The 20818-nt window shown below is 39.5% G+C and overlaps 1 protein-coding gene across 1 annotated transcript in view; it reads right to left on the bottom strand.

The window, feature by feature from the left end:
• Positions 1–4245: 4245 nt before the first annotated feature.
• LOC115764417 overlaps positions 4246–20818 on the bottom strand; it is a 56456-nt gene continuing 39883 nt past the window's right edge. Inside the window, exons 6-8 of the mRNA XM_030707415.1 lie at positions 10369–10588; positions 8465–8850; positions 4246–4693 (exon numbers count right to left, since the gene is read on the bottom strand). Of these exons, the coding sequence (XP_030563275.1) occupies positions 4354–4693; positions 8465–8850; positions 10369–10588 (946 nt within the window). The 3' untranslated portion in view covers positions 4246–4353. The remainder of the gene's footprint in view (positions 4694–8464; positions 8851–10368; positions 10589–20818) is intronic.

Raw genomic sequence — 20818 nt, 5'->3', positions numbered from 1 at the left:
GAAGGCTAAACTGCGAAAATCTATATCTGCCACAAGACTTGAGCTACAAATATCAGATTTTGTAAATAGGCTAGAAATAGAGTCTTTTAAAGACCGAACTCTGCATTGAGGCTCGTTTCTTGAACTTAATTTTCCGCATTTATGAACCTTGCTGCATGTTTAAGCACAGGTTTGTCATTTATTTTCAAAACGAAAATTATAACAATCAATTCGATTTTTAATTGGCAGTCGCCCGTTGTACTGAAAATATTTTTTTAGCTTTAAATATTTTCTTGTATAAAATGCGGGCTAAATTTCATTGGTGCAAGATTAAAATTTTGAAAATAAGACTTCGGCTAGTTTGGTAAACGCATAAAATATTCTGTGCTGGAACTGATTCGGTTCAAAAATTTAGAATAATACTTATAATAATATGATAATAACTAAAAGAATGGTACTGGAATATCATAAATGTGTTTCCATTTCTTTTGACAACGCAGTATATTCCTATATTTCCTAAGATTTCTTCCCCAATTAAGTAATTGCGATTTAAAAAGGTATTCTCTAGCCTATTCACACACTTAAGACCCTTTTAACAGGGTAATTATAGTCGGGCTATGTATGTGTGTTGGCTACTACTTTTGCCACTATTTTAACCGCATAAGCGAAGGCGAGTGTATCTATGTGAATATGTGTGTGTTTAGTTGTGTGTGTAAGTGTGTGTGTCTCTGCTGCCCGTGAACGTGCCGTGCGTTGCCAGTTGGCGCTGGTGCGGATGCTGCTGCCCCTTGTTGGTGGCTGCCACTCGCAGCATGTTGGACACACATAGGTGCCTTTTTTTATGTATCTTCTTATTGCAACTGTTGTTACCTGCTGCTGTTGTTGTTGCAGTTTTGTTTTGGTTTTTGTTGCCAACTGACACGGGCCACTCGCCGCCACACCGCGCTGCTCCGCCCCCATTCAGTTGTAACTGACATTTTACACATTTACAAGTTGCCACTTTATATTGCATAATATTACCACGTACATGCGCCACCTTTACTTTTTTACGAGTCAGAGCTGAGTGGATGTGTGTATGTGCGTGCACACACAAAGTAATTCAATAATTACGCTCTTGACATCATATTCGTATTACTTTTTTGTCGCATGTGCGAATATATGTGAGTGGTTTGAGAGCTGTGGCTTAAAAAGTCACACGCCGCTTAACAATTAACCCACTTTGCCACACCCACTCGCACGTGACATTGCGGCGTAAAAGAAGACGCGTTTATGTTCTGTCCTTTAGCCAGTCACATTTGAACGCAATTAAATTTCCCTTTTCACCCGCTTACCGAAAAAAATATCTATATCTATATCTATATCTATATCTATATCTATATCTATATCTATATCTATATCTATATATATAGCTATATCTAGAGCTATATCTAGATCTAGATCTAATATCTATATCGATAGCTATATCTATATCTATATCTTTATCTATATCTATATCTATATCTATAATCTATATCTATATCTATAGCTATATCTATATCTATATCTATATCTAGAGCTATATCTATATCTATATCTATATCTATATCTAGATCTATAGCGATATCATATCTAGACGATATCTATATCTATAGCGATATCGATATCTTAATATCTAGATCTATATCTTATCTATATCTAGATCTATATCTATATCTATAATCTATATCTATATCTACATCTATATCGAATCTATATCTAAGCTATAGCTAGATCATATCTAGACGATATTCTATAGCTAACTATATCTATATCGAGATCTATATCTATATCTATATCTATAACTATATCTATATCTATATCTATATCTATAAATCATATCTATATGATATATCTATTCTATATCCTAGATCTATATCTATATCTATATCTATATCTATATCTATATCTATATCTATATCTATATCTATATCTATATCTATATCTATATCTATATCTATATCTATATCTATATCTATATCTATATCTATATCTATATCTATATCTATATCTATATCTATATCTATATCTATATCTATATCTATATCTATATCTATATCTATATCTATATCTATATCTATATCTATATCTATATCTATATCTATATCTATATCTATATCTATATCTATATCTATATCTAATCTATATCTATATCTATATCTATATCTATATCTATATCTATATCTATATCTATATCTATATCTATATCTATATCTATATCTATATCTATATCTATATCTATATCTATATCTATATCTATAGCTATATCTATATCTATATCTATATCTATATCTATATCTATATCTATATCTATATCTATATCTATATCTATATCTATATCTATATCTATATCTATATCTATATCTATATCTATATCTATATCTATATCTATATCTATATCTATATCTATATCTATATCTATATCTATATCTATATCTATATATCTATATCTATATCTATATCTATATCTATATCTATATCTATATCTATATCTATATCTATATCTATATCTATATCTATATCTAGATCTATATCTATATCTATATCTATATCTATATCTATATCTATATCTATATCTATATCTATATCTATATCTATATCTATATCTATATCTATATCTATATCTATATCTATGTCTACCTTTCTTCGCTTTTTATCGGCTTGCTTCCTTTTTAAACTGGCAATTTGAGCTGTTCCGAAATAAAAGAGCTTGAAGGTCCGATGCGGGCATAAATACGACCAACAAATTTTCAATTACTTGTTTGGGATAATATTTTCGGAAAATGCAATTTGTCCGACTAACTTTATTCATTCATTTTGAGCTGAAGTTGGCGAAAAAACACGCACTAACGCACACACACAGACATACACGCGCACACACAATCACTTGCTCTTAGCTAACAGCAGCAATGAATGAGCTTTCATGTCCCATTTTTATATGTATGTGTGTATGCGTGGGGTGTGTTTGAGTATGTGGAATGCGCGTGTTTGCTTGTGTTTGTAGTTTCGTTTCAAAAAAACAAAACTTTTCCAAAACGAACTGAACGCACAGCGTGAACGTTTTATTACTAACGCAATGCTGCTCAACTGTGAGTTGCCCTCTAGTCCTAGGGTATCTTACTAAGACCAAGAACCACATCTGTGTACAAGTACTTAATGTTATATTCTTTAAATAGTTAATTTATATTGTCTGATATATTATTGTTAAGGGAGCCAATGTCTTGCAGACAATTCTTACTATTTGTTTTCAATTGTTTTTCTTACAAATACTCCATATTTTATAATAATATGTTTAGGTTCGCTTACGTCCACAATCCTATCCTGCAAAATATCAAGAAAATTAAATAGTTGTGTGCACGTATACCTTGCGTACAGGGTATAACAAACACTGTTTGTAGCTCTTTAAGCTCTTCGCCTGGGCCTTTGTGTGTGTGTGGGTGGGTGGTGCATTGTGGTGCCGATGCGGTGATGCTCACCTGCGATGTCGCCCTCATCATCCTCATTGCATCTTCCCTTTGAGGCCTTGCACGTGTTTTTTCCCCTGGTTGGAATTGTAAAAGTTTTGCCGGAAATTTTTTATTTGCTTTTTCTCTCTTTTTTTTTGTTACCCGCCGACCTTTGGGCGCTGCTCTCGGTGCCGTCGCGTCTAATTTCGGTTTTAAATACATGGTCATAGTTGATTTCGCTGGCAAAAGTTGGAGATTGCGATATTTTTGGCTGGCTTGCTGTGTTAAATGATGAATGCAGTTTTGCTGCTGCATTTGACTTGCTATGTAGAACAATGTTGGTGCTGTTAAACAGTCGATGACATTATCAAATTTTCGATTACATACCTCAATGTCAGAGATCACATATTAAAAAAAAAAAAATGAAGCTATCAAACGTTTTTAGATGCTAAAAATATAATTTCAATGTCGATATTCGAAATAATCGACTTTCTTTTACCGTTTTTATATATCTATTGATATTCCACCCGATCAGCTATTTTAAACATATAAAAAGATAGCATGTTAAAAAAATTTGTGTGTATTTATTAATACAAAGAATATATATATTAGAGCTAAGAACAATTTGATACAGTTTTGCTTACCGGCTACAAAAGTAGAAGAAATGAAAAGAAGTATAGCACACAAAAAAAAAAAAAAAAAAAAAAATGTAATAATAAAAAAGCAAATAAAGGGATTGCTCATTATTGCATCATCATGACGTGCATTTGTGCAAGAAATTAAAGAAAGCATAGAACAAATGACAAGGGCAAAAAAACAAAAACGCAGCGAAAACATGGAAAAAGTGCAAATAAAGAGTAGAATGGAAAAAGGTGAGGAGGGTACATGTAGACAAAGGCGTTCACAAAACGCTCTACTTTCTCTTGGCAGCATCATCCCCCTCGGGCGCCTCGTTGTTGGGACCCGAGAAAATGTAATTGTCACGCCCGGAGATGCCCGTACCGGCAGCATCGCCCAGCCATGGATAAACATTGGGGCACTCGCGGCACGTCTCCATGTAGCGAGTATCTGTCAGATTTTGCTCAGGTATCTTGAATGGCAGCGCACACGTTTGCCAAATGTTGCAGGGCTTGGGCGCAACGGCAATATTTTTGTCACACTTCCAGGACTCGATTTGACTTACATCGCGCAGCTCCTTGGGATCAGTCATATACTGCAGCATCTGGGTGACGGTCAGTATGTAGACGTCGGGTCTGTGAATCAGAGTAAATGCAAATCGAAAAATAAATTAATGACAGTCTCTTTTTCGATATTGATAGAATAAGCGACAACTATTATAAGATTAAATCGTCATTTTAGTTATTAACTAATTGTGAGAGTAATAACAGAATATTACTCAAACAATTTCTAGAAATAAAAATAATCCCAACTTAAGGCTGATCCAGCTTGAAATCGACTACACGGCTTTCCATTCGCACAAAATGCTCGCTCACAGGTGTCTGACAAACGGATGTACCAACATCAACAAGCGAGTCAGGGCAAAAGAAAACTTTATAGCATTCTTTTGCTCTGGACCCAAACCTCCCTCTCTCTCTCTCTCTCCCTCTCTGCCTCTGTCGCTGTCCCTCTCATTTTGTCTAATTCTCCCACTCGGCTGTTTGCAGTCCAGGAGGCGTTTCATCATTCTGGCACGCATTTTCAAGCATCTCATGCAAACAGTAAAACGCCTGCCACTGGCTGCCGGCTTCCTGCTCCGGCTTTCTGCCACATCTACAGCTGTGAGCGTCGACACCAGCTCAATGTTGAAAGTCATTCACACTAATTAAAAACTTCGTACAATTGTGCGAGAAATAGTTTTGCAGCAGCTGCTTTTCAGTTTAGCTTCAGCTCAACCCGCTTAGTTTCGCCCCAGACCCGATTTAGCATTCAATCTCTTTTAGCGCAATTGGCGCGCACACACACCTGGACCACGCCTGCATATGGTCCGAGTCCGATCATAATGGCAGCCAACTGCATACGACCAACTTCTGTCTTAGTTGAACAACATGCAGATGAGATATTGACAGAGTTAGCGAACGCGAGTGTGAAAGAGTTCGACTCGTGTGCCAGAATTGAATGCGCAATGTCGGTTCATCGTCTCGTTCCCTTCATGTCACAGCCAAATGATTCGAGTTGCAACTTTAATTCACTTTAAATAGTATGTTGCTTTGTTTTCTTTGCCACCTAGAAAAACCGATTATTCAAGTTGTTTTAACCTTATGTTTGTCTACATTTATCTGCTTGAGTTCAGAAACACGCGAGTTCTCGTTCTTACGTTTCTTAAAACTCTTCTGGCTATTAAAGCTTATCAGAATGTTAATGCAACTGCTGAATATTTAACTATACTTCATAAGTAGATGCGTATTTTTTCTTGTCAGCGGACATAAACTTTGCAAGGTATTTAACTGGAACGAGATATATTGGGTTACTTGTTGCTCTGAAACTAAGATTAAGCATCTGGTTCACGGCTCAAACCAACCTCCTGTCCTGGGGTTCGCTCCCAGCGAAGCTTGTTTTCCACATCCTTGGATCTAGGCTTTGCTTCAAACCTTGACTTGCCATACTCTATTCAATGTTTTAGGGTAACAATTCAATTAAATTATAATATATGTTATACAAGATGCGGGCTTCATTTGAACTCTACCCAAAATTGTCATATACTTAATACTGGACCAAAGCTCTCTTTCTTTCTTTTTATTTTGAATCAAACCATTTCCGAAAAATTAACGATTCGGCTCGGGTTTCAGATTGGTACAATTTGAACAATTATCTTCGTTCGAACCGGATCTCATCCGTTTTATATAGAGTATCAATTAGCATATCTCATCTGATTCATATATCGTATTGATTTTCATATACGTTCATTAAAAGTTCCGGTTTCGAGTCGGATCACATCTGCTTTATATAAAATATGGATTGGCATAGCCTTTTATGTGAAGTGGGTCATTGGAAAAACGTGGCTCTGAGTCGATTGATTAGTTCTATTGGCTGACACTAAATAAGTTTCGCATTGTTTAAAGTATATGTAAATATTGTTTTCCTCTTCGTTGTCCTGCTCCTATCCTCTGCAGACGCTTTAAGTGCGTATGTGAAGTAAATATTTCGAATATTCCCTGTGGTATGTGGAAAGTACTTGCGTAGCTCAATTAGGTTTGAAATTATGGGAGCATGTATTTTGATTTCATTAAAAATTACATAAAAAATAATGCGGATATAAAATGGGAATTATGATGTTCCACGCTTGATGGCCGGCCAGTGGTTCAGTGAGTGGCTCATGCGCCATTTTCATTTTCATTTTCATTGTGAGGCGACCCGATACGAGGCTACCCGACTGAATATGCGTGGGGCAATGCTGACAAAGTGCGATGCTATCAGCACATAACTTCATTATGGAAGTTTTGTGCTTCCTCCCGCCGTAGTACACGCTGTTGGCACTTTGATGCCGCAATCCCCCTGAACCTGAACCTCATTCCGTCCAGCCACGCTGTGTTACAGTGTGTCTCTCTCTCTTGGCTGGCTCTCATGTTGTTTTTGTGCGTTTTAACATGGTTTTTAGTTAGCTACGACCCAGCGCTTTGCCCCGCTTTGCCCAACTTTCCCTTGCCTTGGCTCGCTTTGCACCGTCCTGCTGATTGTTTTCTTTGCCAGCTCCTCGCTGTGCCCAGAGCCCTGAGAGCTGTGAGCTCGATCTGCTGCTGCTGCCGCTGTCGCTGTCGCCGTTGCTGTGCCTGCGCAGATATTTTTCAAAATGAAAGTTTAACAAAATTAAACTTTTCTCATTAAAACGTGCGATTTTTTTTTGCTCTCCTGGTCTCTGGCTGCTCTTTTCCCTTTTCTGATTTTTTCTGCTGACCACAGCGTCGCCATTGTTGGGCATTGGCTGAGATTCGGGATACCGTCGAGAGTTGTGCATATGGTTGAGTGACTGCCAGTGCTATTGGTGTGTTGGCTGGTGCGCGGACGTCGCATCAACCTGTTCCAGATACATGCGACCGCTGTCCGTGTCGGGGCCCATCACGGTGGCCGCCAACATGTGCCCTCCTCCATTGAGCGCCATGGACTAGCAGCATATGCCGCTTGTTCAAGCAATTTTTATAGCAATTGCCAATATTGTTGTTGCTGTTACTCTTGTTGATGTTGTTGTTGTTGTTGTTGTAGTTGTTGCTGTTGTTGTTGGTGGGGATGCTGCTGCTGTTGCCTTTGCGTTTTTCATCTACTTGTTTCACATCTCTCGATTTTCTCGTTTTTTTTTTGTTGCGTTCTTTTAATTGAATATAAAACTTGCCAGCGGCAATCGGAAGCGCACTGCAGGAAACGCCAGCTGCCCATGTGCTTGTGTGTGCGTGTGCATGTGCATGTGCCTGCCGAAGTTGGCTTTCAATTAAGAAAACACCAACAACAAAAAGCCAGAGCCGAGATATACATTTATGAAAAATTGAAAGCCTCGTGCGTAGATAACAAAATTGCACACGAGTAGGGATGGAAGTGGGCCGATACGGCCCAACACGAGCACGAAACTAACTTTCTCAGACGCGCACGGGAAAAGTATACCAAGGCACGGCGCAGATCAGCCAAACACCGTCGAAAGTATCTTGCTGCTCTGTGTTTTCTTGGAATTTTTCTTGTCGAAGGATAACAGAAGATTTTGGATTTCATTGAAAATGAAATTTAGCTCATATTTTGGCCGAGAAAAACACGGCCCAGGCCCATTGCTAAACACAAACTTTTCTCAGGAAGAACAGAGGTCAACATTCGTGCTGTTGTTTTTTCCAGCTAACAAAGTCAATAATATACGAATAGAATTTACAAACTTTTAAACTGGTCAGAATTAATTTGGAATCTTTCGCAAAAATGCACAGCCAAAGATGAGATTGAGTCTGATTTTCAAGCTACTCATAGATTTTATGTGAAGTGAAAGTTAGTACCAATAACAACTTACAGGCCTAGTTAAACTGCTTAAATATACATTTTGAAGCTAAACTTACAATTCAAGCGCCCAGTCCAAGAATTTGTGCAGGCCATTTTCCAATGGCTTGGTCTGGAACCAGTTTGTATGGAAGGGCATCATGTAGGGTGCCTTATTCTGTTCATAGTATCGCGAAAAGTCCTCCTGCAGCCATTCGAACACCTCGTTTTCATCCAAATTATGGAGCACACACTGATCCATATAGGGGCAGTGACCGCCCTCAAAGCCCTCAACATAATGGGTATTCAATGGCACCTCCCAAACACCCGGAAAAGTGCGCGATGGGCATGTGCCGCTCTTGCACTCGTGCGAGATCTTAAAGTCCAGCGTGTACGGCCAGACGGGCACTGGAATTGGTGGCACAGTTATGGAGCTGTCGTAAATGTAGCCAAAATCTTCCAAAACCTGTAAGATTATATATAAAAAAATATTATATTACATAAAAAAGAAGCTGAAATTTCACAGCAATGCACACACAATACGCTGTATCAACAGAACTCATTGCAAAATAACTGATTTTTATATTAAATGCCTGGTTGATATTATAATAAAGCGCTCTTTATGTTCGCTTATCTTGATTATTTCAGGCATTGAAAGCGTCAACAGACCACATTCCAACCCACATTCCGGCGACAATATCATTACCCATTCATCAACATCATTATTGTCAAGCTCAGTGCAACAGATAATAAACTTTGTACACACACATATTATCACATGCAATTTAATACGCTTTGACACGGTCACGCCCACCTCCCATCGCCCATCACCCATCGCCCATCGCGCGACCATCAGGTGACGCTTATCACAGACATTTTAGCCCATTATGTTTGCAAAGTGATCTGATATTGATATGATTTTAAATACGACTAGATTTGTGGCCTGCTAGCACTAACGAGATGATAATGATAACGCTGGCTGCTACCACTCCTGGTGGATGCTGTGGGTGGTGTGCGTGGTGTGGGTGGTGTACGCAAACCGCAAAGACATTGATGTGTCTTCTTGTCGTGTCAAGCAGATACTCTATGCCTGTGTTGGGATGAGCAGCTGCTGCTGTGAACCTGTCCGGCTAAGTTTGTTGGGCTTGCCTATAATTACGAAATTTGAAATATCCATGCATATCTGAGGGTTGTTTTGCCTTAAGCAGACTGCGAGTGGAAAAAAAGCGATAATCAATAGAGATATGTAAGGCTGTAAAGGCTGTGTCGATAATCGATAAAGATGAGTTAATCAGTAAAACGATTATTGATTATCGATATCAAGACTGCGCTGCTAATACTATCAATTCGACTATCGTTCGTTTTTTATCGAAACTTTATTTTGTTTTAAATACAATTTTTTGTATTCCACAGCATTACTCTTGATTGAAATATGTTTTGCATTTTACTTTTATAGTCCTTCGTAGACGAAAATTCGCAAGGATCTCAAAGCCTATTAGAGCTACAGATTTTTGTACGTCCAGTACAAGCTTGTTTCCGATAATTTCAAGCAAGTCTTTAAGATTTTAAACGCAGAGTATCATAATTCGAGCTGTATAGCTCTCTTTTCTTTTTATTTTTATTGCTGCTAAAGCAAACAAGCGCGTAGCGCGAGGTTCATTTGGTGTTGGTAGAAGAGGGTTCAGGGTATCCCCTAGTCAGGAACTCCCGACTAGAGCCTCTTAGTTGTTTTGTTTGATTAAAGCCCCAACTAGAAAAGATTCGAAAGCTTACTATTTATAGAGCAAAACTTAATGAAATGTGCGCTGTCTATAACCATTAGAGTTCTCATCGAACAGTACTTTTCAAATTCACTTCGGTGACTTTCTAATGGTACAGCTGATAATTGCCAATCAATTATGTGCATTTGTGTTGTGGTTGGAGGTTGTACTTGTTGTATTTGTATGTGCATGTGTGATGGACACTTGCACACAGATGCACTTACCTTGTATTGAGTATTGCGGCCAGGCTTGAGGAATGGTGCACGCATGCCAACCACATCGTTCGCGGACACATTCGCAAAGTGACGCAGAATTTCACGCATGCCAATCATTTCGCCGACCCACTCCTCGTAGCCCTTGTCCTGGAGTCCCAGCTGCTGTGAGATGCTCTCGGTTGCGATTTCGTGACCGGCATAGCCCAGATGCTGGATCTGTTGATAGTTGCTGCAAAACAAATAGACAGGAGAAATGTGAATGGCAATTAAGTGATGTTCGAACTGATAGCAAAAGAAGGCAAACAATTAAATCAAATACGAGACCATCAGCACCACTTAACGAAGGGTCAATGGCTAAATGAGTCAACAGTATATCAGCAGGTCATCATAAACTTTTGTACACACACAGAACACACACACACACACAACCCACTCACACACACCTTTCTCTCCAGTGAAATACAAAGAGATGTTGCTCATTCCCATTTCGTCAAAATTTAGGGAATTTTTTTTTTGCTGCTGAACATTTGCAATGCCAGTCTCTTGTCTTTTTTATATGGAACTGACAGTTTATTCAAATTCAGCAGAAGTCGGAACTGGAAACACCTGAATGTGGCTTAACTATACAAAGCTAAGCAGCCTGAAAATAGAAGTTCCAACAATGCCAAATGCATTTATAAAGCTCAGCCATAAAGCTATGCGTAAGTTGGGGAAAAACGAAACTATTCCATATATGAATATTTTTTTTTTGTAGTCTATTGAAGTTTTTGGCTTTTTATACCCTATGCAGAATAGGTGGGTGGGTATGTGCATGACAAAAAGACATTCTCAACTTTCCAAAGCTGTTAAATTTGCTTTATCCCAAAAGGTATAAGAGCTGCGTGCAGTATATTAGGCATGTGGTTTCTTGTACATCCAACAAAAATAAATGAACAAAAAAAATTAAAATAAAATTAATTTAAATTTAAATTAAAGTAAAATATTTTATATTTATTTTAGATCTGAGTACTGGGTATTTGCACGAGTTGAGCATTTCAACTAGTTTGTTGTTTATTAGGGAATTTTGCCCACAATGTTAATAAAAATGCGCACACTTGATGAACAAACACAAAGACCCCTAAAGGCAAGACAGATAGAAAGAGAAAGTTGCCCAGTTGCAGTTGCTGCAAGCATTTTTTTTTGTTGAATATCAAAGCCGACTGACGGATGTGGCTGGCACACTTCAGCTTTTGCCAATTAGAACAAATTTTACAATTGTAGCGTCAAAACAAAACACAAAGCGTTGAAAGCAGCATATACACTTGAACGAACAAACAAACAAAAAATATAAAAAAAAGTTTTAAAATGAGTTCTCTAGAATTCACTTAGAGAACAACCCCGAATAGGCTGATACCCTCAGTGCAAGTACACACTTTGTATTCTACTCTACTTCCAGATCTAGCTCTACTTCTACTTCTACTTCTACTTCTACTTCTACTTCTACTTCTACTTCTACTTCTACTTCTACTTCTACTTTTACTTCTACTTCTACTTCTACTTCTACTTCTAACTTCTACTTCTACTTCTACTTCTACTTCTACTTCTACTTCTACTTCTACTTCTACTTCTACTTCTACTTCTACTTTCTACTTCTACGTCTACTTCTACTTCTACTTCTACTTTCTACTTCTACTTCTACTTCTACTTCTACTTCTACTTCTACTTCTACTTTCTACTTCTACTCTACGTCTACTTCTACTTCTACTTCTACTTCTAACTTCTACTTCTACTTCTACTTCTACTTCTACTTCTACTTCTACTTCTACTTCTACTTTCGACGTCTACTTCTACTCTACTTCTACTTCTACTTCTACTCTACTTCTACTCTACTTCTACTTCTACTTCTACTTCTACTTCTACTTCTACTCTACTTCTACTTCTACTTCTACTTCTACTTCTACTTCTACTTCTACTTCTACTTCTACTTCTACTTCTACTTCTACTTCTACTTCTACTTCTACTTCTACTTCTACTTCTACTTCTACTTCTACTTTTACTTCTACTTCTACATCGACTTCTTTTACTTCGACTTCTACTTTTATTTGCAACGATACAAGAATGTGCTATGCACAATGCCTTTCCCTTTGAACCGGCAACAACAACAACAACAACAACAACAACAACAACAACAACAACAACAATAACAATAACAACATGGAGAGGTAAAAGTTGAGCCCGAAAGTATGCAGCAGTTTAAAATGCGTCAGTTTTGCGAAGTATAAGCAACAAACATAATTGCTCATATGTGTATGTGTGTGTGTGTGTTTGTGAAATACATTTCTTGGCAAGGCGGGGCAGTACGTAGGCAAGAAATTTACTGTGCACAAATAGTTTTTGGGCAAAACACAAAATAAAACTAAAACAAAATTTAACAACGAAAAAATGTAAATAAAATTATGAATGTTTTTTGTCTGTCGCTCTTTGTTAGTTTGTTTCGCATTCAGCAATAAAACAAAAAGAGAATAACAAGCATGCATTTAACTATGAATGTATGTGTAAAACAACAACAAAATTGCATGTATATTTATTAAACATTTCACTCAGTCGGGAGCGGGGTCGGGGTCGTGGTCGGGGTCGGGGTCGGGGTCGGGGTCGGGGTCGGGGTCGGGGTCTGGCTACTGGAATCTGACTGCCATCATCGCGTATGTGTGTGTAGGCCTGTGTGTATGTGTGCGTGCTTCAGTTCTGAGCAAACAAACTGCGCAAATATTTCGCAATGAAATTACGCCCTTAAGTCAAAGTTTTGGGCTCTGCAGTGGCTCAAAACGAAAACGAAAACGAATACGAAAATATAAAAAATACAACAACAGCAGGAAAAACGTAAAGTAAAAATAATGAATGCTATGCTGACGCACTTTAGCCCATAGAATGACGTACCCAAGGCAGTGACACGCCCACACACACACACACACACATGCATCCACTTGCATGCGGTGGAGGCCTCGACAATGGCGGGCACAAACTACTATCTGACATCGTCAAAAAGTTCATGCAAAAATGTGGAAATGTGAAAAGTTGTTGAAATGCTCAGGCCCAGGCCCAGGCACAGGCAGAGAACGCACACACACACACACACACGCACTTGAGAGGGGCAGCTTGGTGTCGACAATAAGCGCTGCTCATGTGTGCGTGCGTGTGTTTGTGTGGGTGTGTTAGGTAGATTTATTGCATGACATTTCAATTGTTAGACAAACAGCTGGACGAGAACTGAGCTGGGCTATAACTACAACCAAAAGCTGTACTTGTAGTCAAGGCCGAAAGACGCTGAGAAAACAAAAGGAACGTGCAGCAGTCAACACTGTGGCGTGGTTGAGGCGGGGTGAGACGGGATGGGGCGGGGCGGTGCCATGCTACCCTTTTTCTTAGTTATCCGTGGGCGTGGATCGTAGGTGAGCGCCTGAGCTGGGGCACAAAATGTTGGCAGCAATTAACACTGTGAACGCAGCAAGCACACAGAAGAAGATGCAAAGCAAGTGCTCAAAATAACTGACAAAACATGGCTACATGGATATGCTAGACACACACACACACACAGTGACATTTGATGAATTTCCTTTTGGCCTTGTCGCGAGTGTCAAGAGACAAATGCAGTTTGCGTCAGGCAACCGAGGCCTGGCCTCGGCACTGGGCCTCGTTCCTGTGCCCATTGTTTATGACAATACTCATACGCAACGTTGCACCGGACAAAATGCCAAACGAGCCACGCCCACTCGGCTGTGTATACCCATTTGCAGCCGCTTTTAGTTTTCTATTTTTTTGGGTTCTTTTTTACCATTTTTTTTTCTTCTTAAATTTGGGGCCGCACTCAACTCGTTTTTCTTTAATAGCCCATACAGCAGCAGACTCACACACACACATTTACATGCTGTCTTTTTCTTATGTGGTTGTGTGTGTCTGTGTGTGTGTGTGGGGGGGGGGGGGGGTGTGTGTGTGTATGTTGAGTGGTTTGGCCTCTGCTCTGCTGCGGCTGCTAACAAGTTCAATTTGCATTTAAAAAGGGAGAAACACATGTAATCTCAACGATTAGAAATTGTTAGCATTGAGCAGCACACGCACACACCCACACACATACAGCAGTAGCAGGAGCTTTCACACACACACACACACATGTCTGAGCAAATATGCACGTAGATATAGTGAATAAATGAATAACGCTTGTGCCCAAAATGCTGAGCCGTCAGCTGCTTGAGGGCCAAGCGAAAAGTCTTTTGGAATTTAACAGCAAACAAATATTATATTGAAAATATTTCACAAATCAACTGCTTAACAAACAAAAGTAATAGTCGAATAAATAATGGGAATAGTATATTGGTATATTTATATTTAATGTTATTTTTTTACGACATTTTTAATTTTTATCTAATTAATCTGTGCAGAAACATTGTTAAGCTTAAAATATCTCAAGTTTCCGACAACGTTTCAAAGCTTCTATTGTTTAAGGTAAGCAATCGAAATTTATTTATGGAAAAGTATATAAAATCTTTTAAAATATTAGCATGGCAAATATGTTTTAGTTCGTGTGCATTTTTATTAAAATAATTGCACTTAATTAAAACTCAAACATGTAGCTATTATAGCTTATTCTTAGTATAAAAAATTATTAACACTTTATTGCGTTTGTTTTGCCAACTCTTTTAACGGCCCACGCATACTTCACTTTTTGCTTTGCAGCCCCTCGCTGCTTTCTATTTGCTTGTTTCTATTTTATACACATACAAACGCCCACACACACCCACGCACACTCTGGTGCACACATACACATATGCATATTTTTCTTCAATTTGTTCCTGGCAGTTGCCGGCTTACTGCGGCTCAGCCCTGGGCCCAAAATGTGTGCAATGTCCGCATGCAGCAATTTCTTTTAATGTGCTTTTAAAAGTCAAATCTACAGGTTCCTGCCCCGCCCCTAACGCAGCTTGTTGTTGTTACTTCTGTTACTGTTGCTGCTGCAGTTTATCCAATACCCTTTCCCTCTCCCCTTGCCAAGTCCTGACCACTCAACGCGCTGGACACATTTTTCGTAGCAATGGGCTTTTGTTTTTATTATGCCTTGCACCAAAAACTAACTTAATTTGCATGCAGCATATTGTGCGTACAGAAGTGTGTGTGTGTGTGCTTGTGTGTGTGTGTGTGTGTATGTTTGGTCTGCCCGTGTGCCTAACGAGCTTGCTTCAGCTTGCAGCAGGCATAAAATCACATATATATATATGTATATATAAAAAAAATACAAACGCCCCCCAAACAACGGGCAGCTGCAGTTCAGGTCTCGTTTTCAATAAAGCTTTTCGAGAGAGCCGCACACGCATAAAGTAAATTGCTAGAGAAACAAGCGAAAGAAAGCAAAGAAGAAAAAAAATGAAGAACAAAAAAACAAAGTCAAAAGTGAAATTACAAAAGAAAATGAGAAGAAAAAGTGTTCACATGGAAAAGTTATGGCTAGCTTGCTGGCCTCGGCCTGCCTTGCCTTGCCTTGCCTGGGCTTGGCTTGGCTTGGCTTCGCTCAACTGCTGGGCCATGATCATCGTTGTTATCAACACCAGTTAGGCAATAAAAACAACAACAACAACGACAACAACAGCTCGACAGTGTTGAGTGTGGGCTGATAGGCGAACAGTCGGTCGGCTTGTTGTTGTTTTGCGTGCTTAGCTTGGTGCAGTAGTTATTACAAGAACGACTAATAAAAGTAGACAACTAAAAACAGAAAGTACATACAGCCACATAACACACACACACAAGCACACCTCCACACACACACATACAGACACACACAAGCAAGGGCGCACACTTGGTAAAAAACAAGGTCTAGTGCAGCGTGGTTTGGTTCGTCGTCAGTTTCTCTCCTGGCCAGCTACTCAATATATATATATATACATACAAGTATATGAAATGAATCAAAATGTTGATGCGACTCACAAATGCTCTACAAATTTCAGGCAGAATATGGGCTGGATTTTCTGTGAAGAATATATATTAAATATATATAGTTATTATTTTCGCTTTGCTCAGCAAAAAAACTGACCTAAATACAACAAAAATGTTTGGTGGTGCGGCTTATGACTCAAAACTGGCTGTTCACAGCTATAAGCTTAGGGTATTTATCGAGGCTTGGTTAAATACTTGAATTCGATTGCTCAAAAATTAGGTGTAGATTCCGGAAAAAACGGTTTAAGGTTCGGTTCATGGCACTTCGGGCTCAAAACGGTTCGTTTCAAAATCGGTTTGCCGCCTTCCTCGAAACTCGAGCTTAATGTGTACTGTTGTAAAAAATGTCAGATTACAAATATATGCATAAATCTAATTTACACTCTGGGCCATGCGCAATATACTAGACGCACACACACACACACACAGAGGCAGACACTGACAAACGAATACACACATACAGGCGCACAAATTGCAGAAATGGGGCACCTGCAAGGGCTGTTAAAGTGTCGTTGGGTTGTTGTCATAGTCATTGTCAACGTTGTCGTTATCTTTATTTCGCATCAACGACATTGTCATCATCATCATCATCCTCATCAGGGCGTCGGCTGCAGGCCAAAGCCAGATCAGGCCAGGCCCAAGCCTCATCATCATTGTCGACAACAGCTATTGCAGTAACAGCAACAACAACAACAATTGCTGTAGCAGCAACAGCAACATCAATGCCTTCATCAACAATTTGCAGGAGAAAAATGTATAAAAAAAGGAAAACGGCCAAAACAGGCAGGAGTTGAAAACGCAACACACAAAAACACTTTAACACACACTCGCAGTGCTGTGTACACACAGAGACACACACACACACACACACACACACACTCGCACACACATAGTGCTAGAAATTTGAGAATTCGGATATTAATGTTACGGCTACTTTGCAACAAAATTTTAGTACGTTTTGTATACCAAACCAAATTGTGTAGAAAACTCAGCAATTACACCAAAATGGTACGTTTAATTGGATTGATAAAGAGATATTAAGTTGCAAAAGGGTTAGTTGTTAGTTGGTTGTTAGCTTAAAGCATATCACGGCGCACTCTTCACAGTAAAAAAATGACCCCAAGTGCTTTGTGACAAAAATAAAAATGATTAAATGTCGTATTCTTATATTTTACTCTGCTCATTTGAAATGCGATCAATTTCGGCAAGGAATATGTTTTATGATTACAATTTAGATCTAGAGCCAAGGGAACACCCTTCAAATTGTGGCAAGTTGCAAGCAACTTGCGGGGTCTATCCCTAGAGCGACTATCGTGTGGCAATTAAATATATTGCGTATACGCAATGTGCGCCACTCGAGAAATGGAAAAAGACATTGTTAGCAAAAGCGAGAGAGAGAGAGAGAGAGACAGTGAAAGAGGTAGCGGGGGGAAGATAGGCACTGTAAAAGAAAACAGTTTAAGCAAATTAAAGCAAAAATATGCATAAATGACAATGAAAAGTTATGCAGCGGCATTTACTTGTAGATGCAGCTTGGCTGCGTTGTGAGCAACTTCCTTACAGCTGCCTCTTGATGGAAACTTAAAACTTGCAACGCGTGGCGCGTGGCTTCAGTTGTTGTTGTTGTTCTTATTCTTCTTCTTTTTACTGCTTCTTGTTATTGGTGGCATGAAAATTTCGCTAAAGCATTTGTGGGCATGGAGCTGGCGCTGTAGAGGTCTCGGCTTGGGTTTTTGGCCAGACAGCTGCTCAAAAGTTGTTCAGGTCATTTAAAAAGTTTAAAGCTAAAACTGGCGGGCAGTATTAGCATTAAAAACGGCAATGTGTCTGTCGCTGACGTTTTGCGTGGCGGCTGTTAGAAGTGGAAATCTGCCTACCAGCGCGACGCAGTCAAGGTAGAGCCGGGCCACCGAAATCCGAGCTGTGCTCAGCACAGTGGGGAAAGATTGAGTGATAATTGTAATTGCAAAATATTCAATGGTAGCGAAGCTAGTTGGCATCGAATTGCTTGTTAAGTGCTTATCGATAAGAAGTGTTATCGTTGTTGCTTTTTATTTTGACTTTTAATAAATATTATATTTAATTAGGCTAAGAATTAGCATCGTTAGATAAATCCAATGGATGGATGGGGCGCAAGCTATTTAAGCTTTGGGGCTCAGTCTACATAAGTCAAGGGTTTTAATTTGAAATGAAATCATTATTGGTTTGGTTTAAGGTCCGGTTGATGGTAAGAAATAAATCGGATTTCCGGTCTCGAACCAGCTAACCTTAAGGCCGTTTTGTAGTCTAATAATAATCGACAATTCGATAAATTAGCGATAATGCCTCGCTAGTTTTTTGCATCATACAACAGCTATTTTCTACACTGTGCGCTAATGTTAACTGAGTGGACCATCTAGTTTTCCCGTAGGCTTGCGGATTTGAAGCCAGAACGCGGGCTGTGCTGCCACTGCGCTGGTTAGGCTGTTGCTGGCCAGCCGCTGTTGAGCGATATTAACATCAAGCGTCAGGGGCGTAGATGAAAATAAAAATTAACTTTTGTTAAGATGCCGTGCAGCCAGCCGCTAAATGTGTGTGTGTGTTGGCAAAAGCTACAAAAAGTTCTGAACAGGCAGCAGGCGCGTGTGTTGTGCCCGCAGCTACTTATGACAGGCAACGCGCAAGGGCAGACAGGTGGGCAGGGCAAAATAGGACGGGGGCCAGTTGGACGCTTGGGCGGAGGCGCACAGCCTCACAGCGCACAGCAAAGTTGCTAAGCCCATGTTGAGAATGACTCGGATATTAAACAGATTTTGGTTACGGCTTTCAGATGTTGTGTAGGCTGCGGCCAGATGCAAGCGTTATAGAAATTTTAAATGTCAACGTGTTGAATACGCGTGCCACAGCTCAGTTCAGTTCAGTTCAGTTCAGTTCAGTTCACTGCAGCTCAGTTCAGTTCTCAGTTCCGTGAAGTTTGGTTCATTTAGGTCTTTATGTAATTGCTTGCGGCTCTGGTTGCGTATTTTGTGGATTATGAGGTTAAGCGGTGTTAGGCAGCTAATGAAATGTAATCTTAAAGGCGACACGACACACACAAACAGAGACACACACACTCACACGCACATAGCAAATGCCACTCAGACTGACCTGTGGCCTGTGGTTAACACCGCATACAAAGTGGCCCAAGCTGTGGCCAAAACGGCCACGCCTATGAGGTTAAGTTGTGGGCTGTGCGTGTTTTATGGAGTTCGTTAAGGCATAAAATATGTAATAAACAAATGATTTGAAGCCTCTCGTTCCGTCATGCTAATGGATGTGCGGTTTATATCCCACCCCATTGCTCAAGCCAAATCAATTAACTTGATTTAATTCGGGCCAAAAGAAATGCAATTTCTCACCTGCCGCCACGGTTTTACTTTTTGATACCCTTTGATGTATAAAAGTGTATGATGCTTTTGAGCAATTGCATGTAACCTGTACTATACACAAGATAGATAAAAATCGATTTTTCGATTCGATTTTTTTTCAGCATATTCAATTTGGTCTGTTGATTGATACTTGGGATACTTGGGAAACTCCTACCCCTTTCCATCCAAAGAAGAAAAGAAAGCGAAACGAGGGATATTATTCTTTTGTCATGTAACGTGTAACGCATAGTAGGAGACATCTCCGACGCCATAAATTAGATATATTCTCTTTCAGCGTCAACAGCCGAGTTGATACAGCATTGTCCGTCTGTAAGTCTGTTTCTATTCAAACGAGCCTCTCAGTTTTAGGGCCATTGTCCTGGTATGTAGGAACCGGCTAGATCGGAGCACTTTATCATAAGGCTGCTATAGGTTTGAAAGTAGATTCTTGTACGGAAGAATTATTACTTTATCAAGATATCTTACCTAGCTCGGTATTTATAAGTTCCACTATGCTTACATATATGCAAAATCTTATCAACATCGGTTCACTATAAATATAACATAGCTGCCATAGGAGCGATCGGTCAGAAGGAGGTTCCAGTGGAATTGATATTTTAAGATATTTTCATCAAACTCAGCATTAACGAGCTTCAATATTCTCACACATAGCTGCAACGCTGTAAGGATATTGTCTACAAGGGTATTTAATTGTCGGTGTGCCAAAGATATCCTTACTTTCTCGTTTTTTTGTTGTTCATTTTGCAATCAGTTGCATTGTTCGCAGGCAATAAACTGCACGGAAAAACGGCCGCGTAAGGCGGCAGGCTGGGGCCGAGCACACGCGCAAGGCACAAAAAGTTTTGCATGCTGGAAATTCGCTTAGCCGCCAGGCTGAAGGACGCGACTCAATTTCAAACGGAAACGGAAGCGGTTATGTGTAAGCGCCCACAGAAGTCGCTCATGTTTATTCAGCAAATGCAGCAACTGTCTGCCAGCACTTGGCATCCGCTCTATGGGCACATCACACCTAGTGCACACACACACACACACACACACGCATGCACACACCCCGTCACAACTCCCTCTGGAGGACAGCTGAATGAAAGAGG

The sequence above is a fragment of the Drosophila novamexicana genome, unplaced genomic scaffold, assembly GCF_003285875.2.
Source record: "Drosophila novamexicana strain 15010-1031.04,08,12 unplaced genomic scaffold, DnovRS2.1 tig00000820-arrow-pilon, whole genome shotgun sequence".
Lineage (NCBI taxonomy): Eukaryota > Metazoa > Arthropoda > Insecta > Diptera > Drosophilidae > Drosophila > Drosophila novamexicana.
The sequence above is the reverse complement of the archived record's forward strand: the minus strand, read 5'-3'. Positions and strand labels throughout refer to the sequence as shown.